General features: G+C 34.9%; 1 protein-coding gene across 2 annotated transcripts in view; it reads left to right on the plus strand.

The window, feature by feature from the left end:
- The window catches only part of Samsn1 (SAM domain, SH3 domain and nuclear localization signals 1), an 83,362-nt gene that overhangs the window by 44,510 nt on the left and 23,508 nt on the right, over positions 1–15,344 (plus strand). For both annotated transcript variants that reach the window (XM_008852536.3, XM_008852537.3), the window contains exons 2-3: positions 11,609–11,680; positions 14,363–14,512. In XM_008852536.3, coding sequence (XP_008850758.1) covers positions 11,609–11,680; positions 14,363–14,512 — 222 coding nt within the window. The remainder of the gene's footprint in view (positions 1–11,608; positions 11,681–14,362; positions 14,513–15,344) is intronic.

Raw genomic sequence — 15,344 nt, forward strand, 5'->3', positions numbered from 1 at the left:
GCCCGGTCACAGTTCTTCACTGGGAGAGCCCAAGGTAGGAACAGCCTGGAGGCAGGAACTTAAGCACAGGCCATGGAGGAATACTTCTTACTGGCTTGGTTCTCTAGCCCATGCTCAGCCTGCTTTCATATAGAACACAGAACATCCTGCCCATGGGTGGCACTGCCCATAGTGGGCTGGGCACTCCCACATCACTCAACAATCAAGAAAATGCTCCACAGACATGGCCACAGGCTAGTTCAGTGGAGGCAATTCACCAGTTGAGGCTCCCTCTACTCACGTGTATCAAGGTGACAATGAAAGCTATCCAGCACAGTTGATCATAATTTCATTAAAAATTGAGCAAAAATTTCCCCTCTAATTATTAATAAGGAAAGAAAAAGTCTTCCCTTTAACACACTAGAGGTTATTGTTCAATCTAAATAGGCAGATAAGTTATTCTTGTCTTTTAAAACTGTTGATACTAAAATGTAATGGGTTTAATTTCCTTTTTATACATTTTGTAGTTTTTCATTTAGATTAACGATGCTATACTTAATATGAAATAGTTTCATTTGTAGGTGGAACAAGGTGAATAGCTAGACATTTGTTAAGGAAACAAAAGTAAATATATTATTTAATAGTCTAGCTAATGTAGCAAGGCTGTTGACATCAGTGTTCAAAGTTTTTCTACATAGTAGTTGCCTTCTTTCACCGGGATTCTGTTACTTTCTTAGCCATATCATACATAGCATATTATATATGCAGAACTATTTACTTGTTTTGAAGTTTTAGTTATATGATTAAAATCAGTAATGACATGACCAGCTAACGTCATATTTAGTATTTTGTTATAGATTTAAAAATCATATATATATATACACACACAAAAGTTCTTTTCTGAACTTATGGGAGAAGAATATGTGAGTTTTTTTTTCATCAAATGTGGATCATCTCTCCTTGGTACTCATTTTCCTGTATCAAAGTACCTAGAAAATAAAGTTAACAATGTAAGATGCTCAAGGGAATTACTTACCTTTAGGTAAGTGGTAAATACTCATTACCTAGTTCCTCATTTTTCTCCCTGATGCACCCTCCCAGGAACTAAGTGCTTTCTGTAAGCCTGGGGGCACAGTACTCTGGGAGGTATTTAAGCCCTAAGTGACTTCTAAATGCTTCTCAATACACATCTTCATAAAACTTCATAGCAAACCACCCATGTTGGCATACTGGCACAACAATTTAAACAATGTTACCCATTTCCAGTTTGAGGTAGAGTCTATTCAGACAATAAAAAATCCTAGTCAAATCATGGTGCACTGTATAAAATGGCTTTCAGTCATCAAAATGATCATGCCCATGAAAGGCAGTATTTTTCTTCCTCAAAAGACTGAGAAGAAATTATATTTTAAATTGCTCCAAATTTTACCAACCAGGGTTCCTTTTTCATGTATAGTGTACACCCTGTCAGCATTTTACTATTTGAGCAATCACTACCTTTGCATTTGCTGATTTGTAAATAGTCTTTCAGAAAACTACAGAATTTTTGTAACACATTAAAATTGTACTGATTTTGGCTAACTTCGTGTTCAAAACTTTTAATCATTTTAGTGTGGCATTCTGAATATTACAGAAATATAAGAATGGGCATAAACAAACAAGATGCATTTCATCTAGCAAACACATGGGGTTGTATAAATAGATATTTATAAATGAATAAAGTATTTCCAAGTTGGCATCTATATATTTTAACTTGACTGATTTTGTGTAAAAGTATAATTGGCTTATATGAATTACTTCTAGGTTCCTTTCATGTGAACATGACTATGACTCTTAGGGATTGAAATGTCTCCTCCAATGGTATCAATGGAGCATATATTCCTCCAGGATACAACAGTGTCTTATGAATGCAGAGAGATTTTCTCCATGCAGAAGATTTAGTTTTTTGTTCTGAATTGCATGATTAAAAAACAATCTTTAATTCAGTTAATATTTTCATTTTTATAATGTCTTTAATTTATAATTTGTTTTATTTTTGGCTCCATAGTGTTTTTGATGGTTAACTTGAAGAGTAATATGGAATTTCTCATATACTGTGGTTTTCCTCAAGCGTCATAGTTTTAGAATTTTTCTCAAAATGTCTTATAGCACTTAAGAGCAAGGATAATCAATGTGCAGTAAAATGTCATCTGTCAATGGTTTCATAGGGAAAATGGGGCTTGATTCTGCCATTGAAAAATGGGCTACGATTGAGTATGGGGAATAAAAAGAGACTGACAGTCCTTGAAAGAAAAAAAACAAAACAAGCATAAGCAATAGCTTGCAGACATGTATGAGTATATCCAGGCTGACCAGTAAGAAATGTCAGTGTCTTCTTTATCATACTGAACAGCATTATTTGATGCCCTGGACAATCACAAATGTGCCACATACAGAGTTTGAGTGGGTTTGGGGGATGATATTAAAATCATGTTATCATTCAAGAGTTCCCTTCAACTAAAATAGAACATCACAATTCCTATTGAATTCCTCAAAGTGTAATATGACTTGTGGTCTTTGCATGCAGTGTAAAATAATGAAACACGGTGGTAAATTATACAGAAGTGAAATTGGAGAATTTTAACTATTTGAGTATTTTTAATCAGAAAATTGCTTTGCTATTTTAAATAGCCTGTTATGAATACTTGCTTTTATACTTATAGATAATTTACATTGACTTTTTCCTATTATTCTTACAGTTCTTTCTGCCACCTCCCCATTGGGTAATCTCTGAAGTAGTTACAATTTATAGAAAACATGTTAATGGTACATACACTTCCGAAAGTAAAGTTTCAACATGTAAATTTTGATAATACTTTGAGAAAACAATGATAGCATTGGAATTCTATACTTCTTTATGTATTTTGCATATGATGCAAAGCTAGTGAGTTAAAGAAGGAACAGACTAGCTTTGGTTCTTAGAATCCAGAAGAGCATCAAAAATATTGGTAACACTGACTTTTGTTTTGTTCTGATTTTCATTTTCTTTTAGCTTTGAGTTGCCTTTATACAAAATTGAAATGTTATAGTTGAAAACAAGATTTTGTAGTTCTGGTTGCTTTTCTAGCTTGAAGTTCCCTGACACCCCACACAACTGTCTTCTATTGGCTCCACATGATGCTGTAATTATTTAACACTGAGGCAGTCCTAACAGATTATTTTAAGTGAGTTAAATTTGAGTCACACTTTTCTGAGTCTTACCACCTGAGTTAGTTAAAACAATTAAATCCTCGAATGCTTCTGGATAAGGGGTGACAAGCTGGTTGAGATTTAGCATTTTATAATAGAATATTTATGATACACTAAAACAGAATTCTGATCTTCCAGGGTAAATTACTAACCAACGTTTTATAAGTAACATTTAGATGGAAAACTTGCTAGTAGAGTGTGTATAATTTTTAATTTGCCAATATATTTCAACATATTGCTTCATCTATGCAAATATTTTCTTTGAAATAGACTGTGAATCTTCCAGGAGTGCCTTATTCAAATTTTTAAGTCCAGATAAGAATTTATTTGACAACCCCAAAAGTTGTTAGCTGTGTAAGAAAGAAGAGTAAGGTCAAATTTCCTGGCTTGGGTGAAAAGCCTGATTCATCTTTCTTTCCTCCCTCCCTCCCTCCTCCTTCCTTCTTCCTTCTTTCCTTCTTTTGTTTGTTTTGAGACAGGGTCTCTCTGAAGCTTCAGCTGGCCTGGAACTTGCTATATAGACCAGGCTGGCCTTGATCGCAGAAAGAGATCAGTCTGTATTTGCCTCCTGAGTCCTGAGATTAAAGGTATGCACCATCATGCCCGCCTTTGATTCATATTTCTAAAAAGAAACTCCATAATTTTCTTCCATGTTCATAAACACAAGCAGGTCTATGTTTTAGAAAAACTACTTACTTCCATTGTCCTATCCTACTTAGGCAGCAAATTGCTTTGATGAAAGGACTGGACCAGAAAGAACTCTGTAAATGAATGACATGGTAGAGAGTATATGAGTGGAGAATTTTTGAGGATTTTGTTGTATTGCAAATTGTAATCCTTCTAGCCATTTCCTTACAGAGAAGGACTAGATGATTTCTATGAATGTTTAGACCTTTATATCATGAAATAACATTCTATAATAATTAAAGTTGCTACACAGACTAGAGAAGACATATGACTAATAAAGAGTGAGTCCTTCGATATTCCTTTCTATAATTCATTGCATTGTGGAGGTGTATATGCAAGTCTGTGGTCAAAACTCCATCTGACACTTGTTTAGCCAAGTAGACTGTACAAAAGGCAAACTGTACCATGGTTCGTGATACAGACTTCAAAACAGGCCATCTCCCAAAACATTTATATAAGAACATTAGTTATATTAAAATGAATCTAGATTTTAGGGGGCTGGAGAGAAGGCTCAGCAGTTTAGAGTGTTTACTGCTCTTAAAGAGGACACGCAGATTCATTTCCCAGCACCCACATCAGGTGGTTCATGACCACTTGTAACTCCAATTCTAGGGTATTTGATACCCTTGGCTTCTGCAGGCACTTGTATACACATGGTACTCTTAAACTCAAGCAGGCATACACACATACATACAAAATAGTAAGTTTTTAAACGTGAATTTAGATTTAAAATGAATTTAGTTTTTGTTTTATCATTCTGTGTCCTGTAGCAATTACAACCCATAATATTAAATTTTTACAAATTTGTTGCTTAAATGTAGTAGGCCATTAACTATTTATAAATTGTCTTTTAACCAACTATATATACTTTGTTTTGAAAATCCTAACTAGTTTATTGGGTTTGCTAACAGAGCATAGGGTAGGGGTTTATTTACAGAAGAGTGAGTGCCCTACATTTATGGCTGCACCATAAAGTCCACACTCAAATACTGATCCTGTGACCTCCCAACAGCTGCACAAAATGGTGGGAGGGGTGCCTCTTGGTGTTCTCAGCTTATATATCCTTTGCCCCTCCCCTACATGCCACCTAGGTCAACTGATTGGGTCGGAGGGGTAACTGACTCCTTGATGAGTATGCTGGGAAGGAAGTATGATGATAGCTTGCTGGTATAGTGGTCAGAGGACACTTCCAGTTAACAATCCACCCCTTCCTCCAGCTCTTACATTCTTTCCACCAAACCTTTTCTGCAAAAGTCCCTGAGCCTTGGAGGGGGTGGTAGGTGTGGGATGATATTCCTCCTGTTGTGTTATGGCAAGGCACTGAACTTTTGGGTCTCTGCATCATCTGTTTCCATGGGCTGTTGGGCCAGTTTCAATGGGATTCCATCTACTATAAAAAAACATACAGCACTCCAACGGCAGAGGCAGTTGGATCTCTGTGAGTTCAAGGCCAGCCTGGTCTACATAGTGAATTCCAGGACAGCTGGGGCTACAGAGAGACCCTCTTTCAAAAAGACCAAAAAAATCCAAAAGCAAAACCAAAAGGAAAACACACACACACACACACACACTCTGCAAGAATCAAGAACATCTAAGCAGTGACTGCTGTAATAAGTTAACCTATGGTTGTAAACACAAATACTTGAGCAGTACTTTAGCAGGTGCATCATTTCCATCTAATAAAGAAATTGAGGTGACTTCCCACTGGGGCCTATATTCTCTCCTGCCACAAGGGTAGGCTGGGTCTACAGTACCAGATGTTCTAACCCTAGGAACACCCAATATATCCAATCGAAAGTTTGCTGGTTGTACGTACACTAGATGCTCCACTATTGTACCAGCAGGACCATCTTGTTTCATTGTTGATAGGGAAACATTTGGGGTCTGTCGTTGAGGAGAATTATAGGGTACTATTCTCCCCCAGTCATCTGCATCTTGCCTTTTGGCACCATGAAAGTCACCCAATCCAGTGGAGGGAGTTTCTAGCTTAGTCCAAACTTGAGTAAAATACTTTTTTAAAAAGTATAAATCATTTTTATGTGTATGTGTGTATTGCCTGCATGTAGGTAAGTGCATCCATGTCAGGCAATGCTGGCAGAGGACAGAAGAGGCTGTCAGATCCCCTGCAACTAGAGTTATGGACAGTCGTTAGCAGCCATGTGGGTTCTGGGATTCAAACCCGGGTCTTCTGCAAAAACAGTCAATGTTCTTAACTGCTGAGCCATCTCTCCAGCCCTGGTTTATACTTTAAAAAAATTTATTTATTATTTTAATTTTATGTGTATGAGTGTATTGCCTGCATGTATGTGAGTGCACCTGTGTTGTGCAATGCCCTGGAGGTCAGAAGAGGGCTTCAGAGTCCTCTGGAACTGGAGTTAAGGACAGTCCATGGCCATCATGTGAGTGCTGGGAATCGAACCCGGGTCTTCTGCAAGAGCAGTCAGTGCTTTTAACTGCTGAGCCATCTCTCCAGCCCCTTGATTTATACTTTTTAATTGATCATTTTTTCATAGAAAATTTCAAGCATATATGAGTATTGTAATTTACACTAAATATATTCTACCATTCTACCACTCTAATATGGCTAGCTGTGTTTGTTTCTCATAACCCCACACTGACTGCCCATCACTAGATTATTTTAAATCACAAAATAAAAATATTTATTCAGCATCATCAGCTAGCTCTTTTACAACTTTTCCTCAGTTATACCTTGAATTTTTTGTATAGCAGTTTATTTAATCAATATGTAAATAATACAGATTATATTTGGTTGCTATGTCTTAAGACTATTAATTTAAAACTTATTTATCCTCTTTTATTCCTTTCTATCAATCAATTGGAAAAACAAGTCATTTGTTCTGAGCATCTCCTTGTCTGGTTTTTCTGCATTCTCTTCATGTCATTGAACATGCTTCTCTGTCTCTGCATTATCTGAACTCCAATAATTAGAGGTAGAAGTGCACAGTGTAATCCCATCCTTCACTCCCTTGCTCACCCACTGGTTGCCTCCCATACCTTCTCTCAAGAATATCTCATGAGCCGTGTTCAGTCTTCCATCATGGAGTACATAATCCGGTTGCTTCTCTTTCTGTGGCCATTGATATTCATTTCCTGGATCCAATATTATAGCAGAGATTTGCAAAATGGTATTTTTATAATTGCATCAATCCTAATTAACCAGAATATACACATGCTCAGAGAAATTTTCCATGATCAATGGTTTAGTCACTCTCTACTATATTTCTTTCAGAAAAGTCAATTTATTTCCTTTTGTCTTTTTCAAAATATAACTGCTATATTTTCCCAAGATAATCATTGATTATTTTTCAGTATGACTATGAACCCATGAATTTTAGCCTGATAGATATACCACAATAATTTTTGCAACATGTTGCAAAAAATATTATTAGTATTCTTACTAATACTAGAATAGCACATTTTGGAGTACAATCTTTCCAAATAAAATATACTGAGAATGTTCTCTATAGCCTTTTAGTTGTTTGGGAAAGTTTGCTTTCTTTGTGGTCGGGTCTCATAAGGTGTTCAGGCAATCCTTGTATATTTTCTGTTTCAAGTTCTTAAAAGAGACCTGGTTCCCTTTTAACAAAGTGTATTAAGGGTCTATACTTTTGTGGAACTAGAAGGTTCATAATACTGGATTGTACTTGTTCTAGACCTTTTGAAAGTGACCTTTTGACTTTTTTTTTTTTTTTTTTGAGACAAGGTCTCCTTATGTAAACCAGGCTGGCCTAGAGCTCAGAGAAATTCACCTGCCTCTGCCCCCCAAGTACTGAGCACTGGAATTAAAAGCATGTGCCACCATGCCTGGCAAGTAAATATTTTAAGAGGAAGTATATCATGAACTCTCATTTGGGTTTTCAATTGAGATTTAAGATTGCACAGTTTTATATTTGTACTGTTTTATTATATGCTGAGAATCTTAATTTCCATGGTTGTTGGCATTACTACTAATTTTCATTGACATTTAACATGTACATTTATATACACTAATATTGATAATAACAATGTGATTAATGAAAACAGGTTAAAATTTAGTTTATCTTTACATTTTGCTTTTGTGGTTTTTATGAATATAGACTACCAAATTACTATGGTTTAAAATCACTTGAAATATTTTTTCTCCCCTAAGAAATTATTTCAATTTGGAATTAGATATGTTTGTTTCATTTTGATTGAAAAAACTTAGGGAATTTTATTTAATTGAATTTCCTTATGAGTAATGTGGTACTTTTACATGGTCTTGAAGTTAAAACTAGAAAATGTATTCAAGAAAAATATTTTTCTTTCCTGTCACCTTTACTCATTTATTTTGCCTTATGTCTCTATGAAGGAAACAGTGTCTTTGCCTGTATGTCCATGTCCTCACTTAAAGGAATGCTGGCCAACCCTGTACACTTTTCTCTGTTTTCTTTTTTTCACTTAAACTAAATCCTAGAGATCATTCCATTGCATTAGAAAAAGATGTATCTCAATATTTTACCACTGCATATGTTTGTATCGTATGGTTTTGCCACATAATATTCCATTAGTATTGTCTTGGTGAACACATTGGGGACCTTACAGGGTTTTTGATTTTAAAAAAGTGTTGCATGAATGTGGTCAATATATTTATATCAGTAGCATAAATGTTTAGAAATTTAATTGTCATGAAAAATTGAAGTACAGCTTAAAATTTACAGGATTTTGCCAAATTTTTCTCCAGAGCAGCTGTATAATTCTGTAAGGTACTTTCTAATTATGTAATGAAGGACTGTGCAATTTATTTAGGTGGGCATTGTCCTGGGCATTGTACATAGGGTTTTGACCTTAAGTATGTACTCTATTACTGAGCTACACTCCATGCTCCTGTACACACTTAGATCAAGTATAAAAGGGTTTAATTATCCAAAATGTGTGTTGTATTTTTAAAAAATAATTTATTGAGACTTTCATACATGCGTATAAGGTGTTTTAATCAAATCCATGTCCACTCCCCCCCCTCCGACTCCTCCTATATCTCCCCATCACTTTTTTCTGATAACTTCATGTACTCTTTCTTCTTTTATTTTTTTACAGGGCTATTGTATTTTTACTAAAACTGCTCTTCTTGTAGATAGCTACACATTTAATAACTCTATCTTGTTGGGAGCTCTTTCACCACATAGTATTTGCAAAATCTACTCTGTTATGATTGTATAATGTAAGTTTACAAATATTCAAACACATTTATTAACTATTATTATGTAGGAAGTACATTTTGTTTCCGTAGGATTTGCCTTTTCAGAAAACTCGACAGTAGAAGTTATAAATCTGTTTTTTGTATGTACCGCATAGTAAACATTAACACTTTTATGTCATAAGCTATAACCTATAAATATATTATGAAACTATCTTCTCAGAAAGTCATTAACTCTTAGACTAGAGAATAAAAAAAAATTAAATGTCCTCTTAAATGCTGAAATTTGCTTTTTAAGAGTGTCTTAAGATGGTAGACAGACTTTTCTGCCTTAAAGTTGAGTAATTTGTAATGACAAAACCCAAAGTAATAGTCTTCTATCTTCCTTAAACCACTAAACCTATATCTACTTTTCTTTACTGATATAATGGGAGGAGAATTAATTTTAAAAGGTAGTGGCTATTGATTACTTAATGGAAGAATAAAGTGTGGAGAAATGCTGAAGCGAATCTATTCTGTGCCCTCCTGCAAAACAGGGCCCATTATCCAGTGGTGGGAAGCATTCCGTAACTCTTATTAATATTTAATAGGCAGAAGCAAGGTGGATATAGGCCGTAGGCCTAGATTCCAATGACCATAAGAATGTTTCAAGTACAAAGAAGAGTAATAGATGCCGTGATTTATTTGTTTGTAAGCAGGACAACCGTTCCCCCACTGCCTTCTCTGATCTCAGAGCACTGAGAGTCTGACGGAAAAGTCTACTAGGCAAGTTGAAAAGGTTCACGCTCTGGGTTGGTAAGCTCTGCTTGAGCTAACTTGGTATTTTCTAGTGTGAACCTCAAACCAACCGTTCTAGTACTCTCCACTCACTGCAAGCTAGAAGGGCTGAGGATTTGTTCAGTGGGGCTGGCAAATCAGTAAAAGGTGTTGACTGGGTCTAACACAGTCATCCTCCGTGGAGAGAGATTCTGGAGCAAGGTGTCCAGAGGGCTAACCCTTTGTCTCATGTCAGGCTCTTTTTATTTCCACTCATTTCAAAAAGAAAAATAGGTTTAAAGAAAGGAGAGCTGTGTCTAGGAGTGCTTCTAAGAATTCAGATTCTCCTATACCCACTTGAATAAAAATGCACTGTGATTTCAGAGTGGACAGCACGAATTTGTATAGATTACTAACTCCTGCTATTGATTAAAAAAAATAGGTTACTTTTTCAGTAAAATTCACTCATTTCTAAAATAGATTAGCTTGAAATGAGATAAAATCCTTAGGACAGAAACTTTTCTTTGGATTTTACAGGTACACAAAAACCATGAGATCTGATACCCACCACCCTAAATAATGCATAAAATTAAATAGTGAGAAAATCAATTTTTTGACTCAGTGATTTTTAAAGAATTTTGAAAATGTATTCAAGAGAACTATTTACTTTTGAAGTCAGGATTACCTGCCCAGAATGAATTGCATAAGAACAAAAATGCAGTCTTATATTGCCGGTGCCAGCTGGCCAAGACGGACAGTACCTGAAAGGGGGAGTGAGGATTGAAAGAAAAAGCAAGAGACAGAAAAGATACTTGGGAAGGCTATCAGTAGAGACTGCAGCCCCAGTTTATTTCAGCTCAACCTTTTTATACAGAAGAACTCAATTAGTTTCAACAGCTGTTTTTCCCACCTGTATCTGAGGGTCAAGGAGAGGTCAAATACTTGTTTGTGAGCTCCACCATATAAACACATTCCTCCTGATTTGGCAGATTAGGTACTGGTGTGCAAAACACAAACTCAGTAAACAAGCCTGCCACAGCTTATGTACATAATGGATTAATAGCTCCCAACATTATATAGTCTTCTAAAAGGATATTGAGCTTTTCTTTGAAAACAGTGCGTAAAACTCACCTGCAGGGTGAGGGGAGGGTCTCATTGCAATGCCATGTGAAATGTACAAAAATTAAGTTTTACTCTCAATTTTATACTGTGTGTGCCTAAATGTTCAATTTATTAATATGCCTATCTGTATTCATTTTCTTTCTAATAACCAACAGAATTTAAAATTAACAGAATTTGATAGTGGGAAATGTACTTGTTTACTTTTGTTTTTAAACAAACTTACTTTAGGAGGCATGATGGATGATGACCCCGATGCTTGTTTACTTTTGTTGTTGTTACTTGTTCATTGGTTTTCTGGTTTGTTGGTGAATACAGCCTGCCACTATGTAGTTCAAATAGGTTAGCTTATGTAAAGAAGACTCAGCTTAGAATTGACTGAGGCTTCAGTGACTAATGTCAGGAGCCAAATAATACAACAAATATAAATAGTTTAACCATGGTTTGCCACTGTTATATAACTAATAGGAAGATATTTTATCAATTTTGATATAAAATATAAGTAAAAATTATATCTTCAATGACTACTGATAGTCCGTACAAGAGCTTTTCATAGCTTATATATTTAGAAGACAGTGCTGAATAATTATAATCGAATAAATTCATTGCTTATAGTAGTACAAGTCACAAACCCTAAGTTTCTTTTCTTTTCTAATTTTACAGCGCAGCAGCAGTTTTGGGAATTTTGATCGTTTTCGGCATAATTCCGTATCAAAACCGGACGATTCAACTGAGGTTGGTATTTTATTTCATCTTTATGAATTTAATGACAGCATGTTATAAAAATTGTGATGATAATATCAATTTGGCAAGTTAAGAAATTAAATATATTTTCAAATCATGTAGACTTACATTGAATTCTGGAGTACGTGAGCTATTATTAGGGCCTACTACCATGCTGGGCATTAGAATGAAAAGACTGTCTAAAAAGCTTGTTAGATTGTTTGAGCAGGATATGAACTTAAGAAGAGAGTTAGAATTCAATGTCACATTAACAATTCCGAATTCCCCAAGCACTCCACGCTAAAGCAGTATATATGTATGAGTTGTAACTATGTTAAGTGATAATTGGCTTGATGGTAAATTTATTAAGAACATGTGGCTACTCCATTGCTCTCTCCCACTTTTAGTATATGTGTTGAAATGTCTCATTGGTTGTCATTACACATATTTGTAAACACTTTGGGTATGGACCAAGAAAACCGTCCCATAACATTAAGTTTTATAATATAATAATCATCATACTAGTACTGATAGCTATAGTTAATGCAGCAGTTGTCATAAAGCAAACCTAGTACTAACACTTTATCTACATAGGAAATATTAGTATTTTTATTTTGCTGTTGAAGGACCATATATCTTCACTGAGTAAAACTACTTTTTTACCACAGAGATAATAGTTAATGATAAAAGTAGAACTTGTTGGGTCTGACGGCACACACTTTTAGTCCCAACATTCAGGGCGCACAGGCAGACAGATCTCTGTGAGATGAAGGCCAGTTTGGTCTACATAGTGAGTATCAGGCCAGCAGGGGCTACAAAGGGACTTATATGACTTTATTTCCACTTGGTATTTTGTACAAACTTTTGTTGTTGTTGTTGTTCTTGTTGCTTGCATAAACTTTTAATTCTCTATAATCATATGTAACATAGCTATATTTTTTCTGGTATTTCATTTACAATGAACCTATAAAAATGTCTAAAACTCATTCACCTTCACTGATGTAAGTAGCAATGGCTTAGTAATTTGTGAACTAATTTTGTGGAGCTGATAAAGTAGTTTCCACATTTTCAGAATCCCAGCTTGTATTCTTCATTCTATCTACAGTGACAGGGTACTTTGGGTACTCCAGAAGCACTATTGCAATGAACAATGAAAATGCTTAGTTCCTGAGGTCTGAAGGCAATGTAGGACATACTATGTAAAAAAGACAATGACAGAACAGAACCATAAAAAAATCTGAATTGAAATGTGCATCAGGCTAAGAAGAATGTCACAGGAAAAAAAAAAACTAGTGTAAATATATGGAGATAGTTTTCTAAAAGCATCTATAAATAATTCTGGATAAACCAAAAATATTTGTGTTACATTATTTGAAACTAAGATACTGATATATTTAACATAAGCCCTAATAAAATAATATACTCTCATATTTATTTTAGTTCATAAAACAATTTTACAATAAAGACAGAGAAGTTTAAGCCTGGAGAAGAGAGAAGGAAAAGGCCAACTAAAAATTTAAAATGTTCCCAAATTATATTTTATTCTGGGATTTTGAATTAAACAAAGAATCTTTGCCTTTATAATCCTGAATGTGGAAATTATAAAGTGCAATGAGGGCTTACATTGGCTATCCATTAGTATTCATCATAGGCAACTGGAGTAAGATATGAAGCAAAACATAATGTGATTAATAATGATGTTAACTATGTGGTTAAACCCTCATATTAAAATATTCAAGCTCACTAAAGAGGTTTCCCATCATATTTTAAGTTCAGGGGATGATTGGCTGTCCATCTATCAAGTATGGTGGGAAGAGCTAAGTTATGACCTTCATGGTTCACGGCTTGCAAATTTGGGGTACTAAGGTTCTAACCCAAAAATGTCTTCCAGGGAGAGAGAAAACTGCTACAAATTTCCACACAAAGAATTTCATTTATTCAAAGGATATTCATTGTTTTAAAGAAAATGCTGAAAAAACACCAGGTTATGGGACTCTCAAATAAGAGATTGCATTAAGGACAACACATGAATTGCACAAGGATTTCTTTAATGAATGGAATGAAATATTCACTATTACTTGAGAAAGTGGAAAAAGTGCATGTACATTTGCATGGTCAGATGAAAACACTTCAGGTTCTCAATTGATTTAATTAACTTCAAAACTTCTTGAAAAATAGCCATGACTATGCCAATCTCTTTGAGAGTCAAAAAGCTATCTTAATACAGACAAATACTAAAGGTTTTCTAAACCTTCCTTTAAAATATCTCCAATATACATAGATGTAGTAATTCATGATGCCTGATACTTCTATTTTGTTCATCTCAAGGACAAGAACTAAAACAATTGTTCAACAAAGCCATTAAATCATAGCTAAAATTCCCAAAGAATTGAAGATGTGAAGATGAGACCCTTCAACATTGAGTTTGTAATACAGGTAGCCATGTAGAAAGTTTAATACATATTATGGCCAGAATGTGTGCCGCACAGAATGAACAAAAAGCCCACAAATTTGGTTTCTTATATCTAAAGAGGTTTCAAATCAGTGTTTGAAAGGTTGGATGTACGGCTTAGTTGTAGAGGTCCTGCATGTGAATGTCCTGGGTTTAATCCCCAGCACTGCAAAAACAACAAAACACTTGACCCAATCTTTATTGTTGTATTAATTTATCTTTTGTAAACAATTCTACATTAGGTCCATGAAAGGGAACCAATGAATGAAAGTGAAGAACAAAATAAAACTTTAAATAATGGAGGAGGCCTAGGTAAAAAAATGAGGGCTATTTCATGGACAATGAAGAAAAAAGTGGGCAAAAAGTACATCAAAGCCCTTTCTGAAGAAAAAGTAAGTTTATTCTGTTGGCATTGGTATTTTTATCTTTTTCATAAAATATTGAGTATTTTCTTTATCTAGACATACAGCTGTTTATTTTTATAAAGTACTTAAATGTTTTCTCCTTCGGGTATCATACTCAAAATTGGTGTGGATCTTACAAAAAAATCCCTTATTTATTGTTGTTATGTATGTGCTCATATATGTGTGTTCTATGGAGCACATATGCAGATCAGAAGATTACTTTGTGATGTGTATTCTCTCTTTCCACCTTTGCATGGGTTCACAGAATCAAACTTAAATCATCAGGCTAGCCCACAAAGTGCTTTTGTCCACTGAACCATCTGGCTGACCCAGTTGTTTGAGTCTTAGAGGATTATTACTCTTATTTTAATGGAACAAATATCACACACATTTAGCACATGAAGAAGGGTGTATCACCTATGTTGTAGCAAACATCTGGACTTCATTTCTCCTGATTGTCAAGTGCAATTCCATTTTATAAACAAACTACATTTTCCATATCTGCTGATGACTATTTGGGCTGTTTCTGCTTTGGGAATTTTACGACTAATGCTGCTGTAAACATCTGTGTGATTCTTTGTATGTGGATTTTCCTCATCTCTCTTAGACACGTGTTAATACTACATCTAATATTTTGAGAAATCAACTCCTTGCCAAAGAATCTGCACAATTTTACTTTCCCAATATCAATGTATAAATGACTCCAATGTCTCCATATTATGTTAGCCTTTACAATTTTTTAAAATACTAACCATTTAATGGAGATGAAGTAGACTCACACTGTGATTTTGATTTACTTTTCTCTTATAAATGATGATGG

This window comes from Nannospalax galili, unplaced genomic scaffold (genome assembly GCF_000622305.1).
Source record: "Nannospalax galili isolate Female #2095 unplaced genomic scaffold, S.galili_v1.0 scaffold266, whole genome shotgun sequence".
Classification (NCBI taxonomy): domain Eukaryota; kingdom Metazoa; phylum Chordata; class Mammalia; order Rodentia; family Spalacidae; genus Nannospalax; species Nannospalax galili.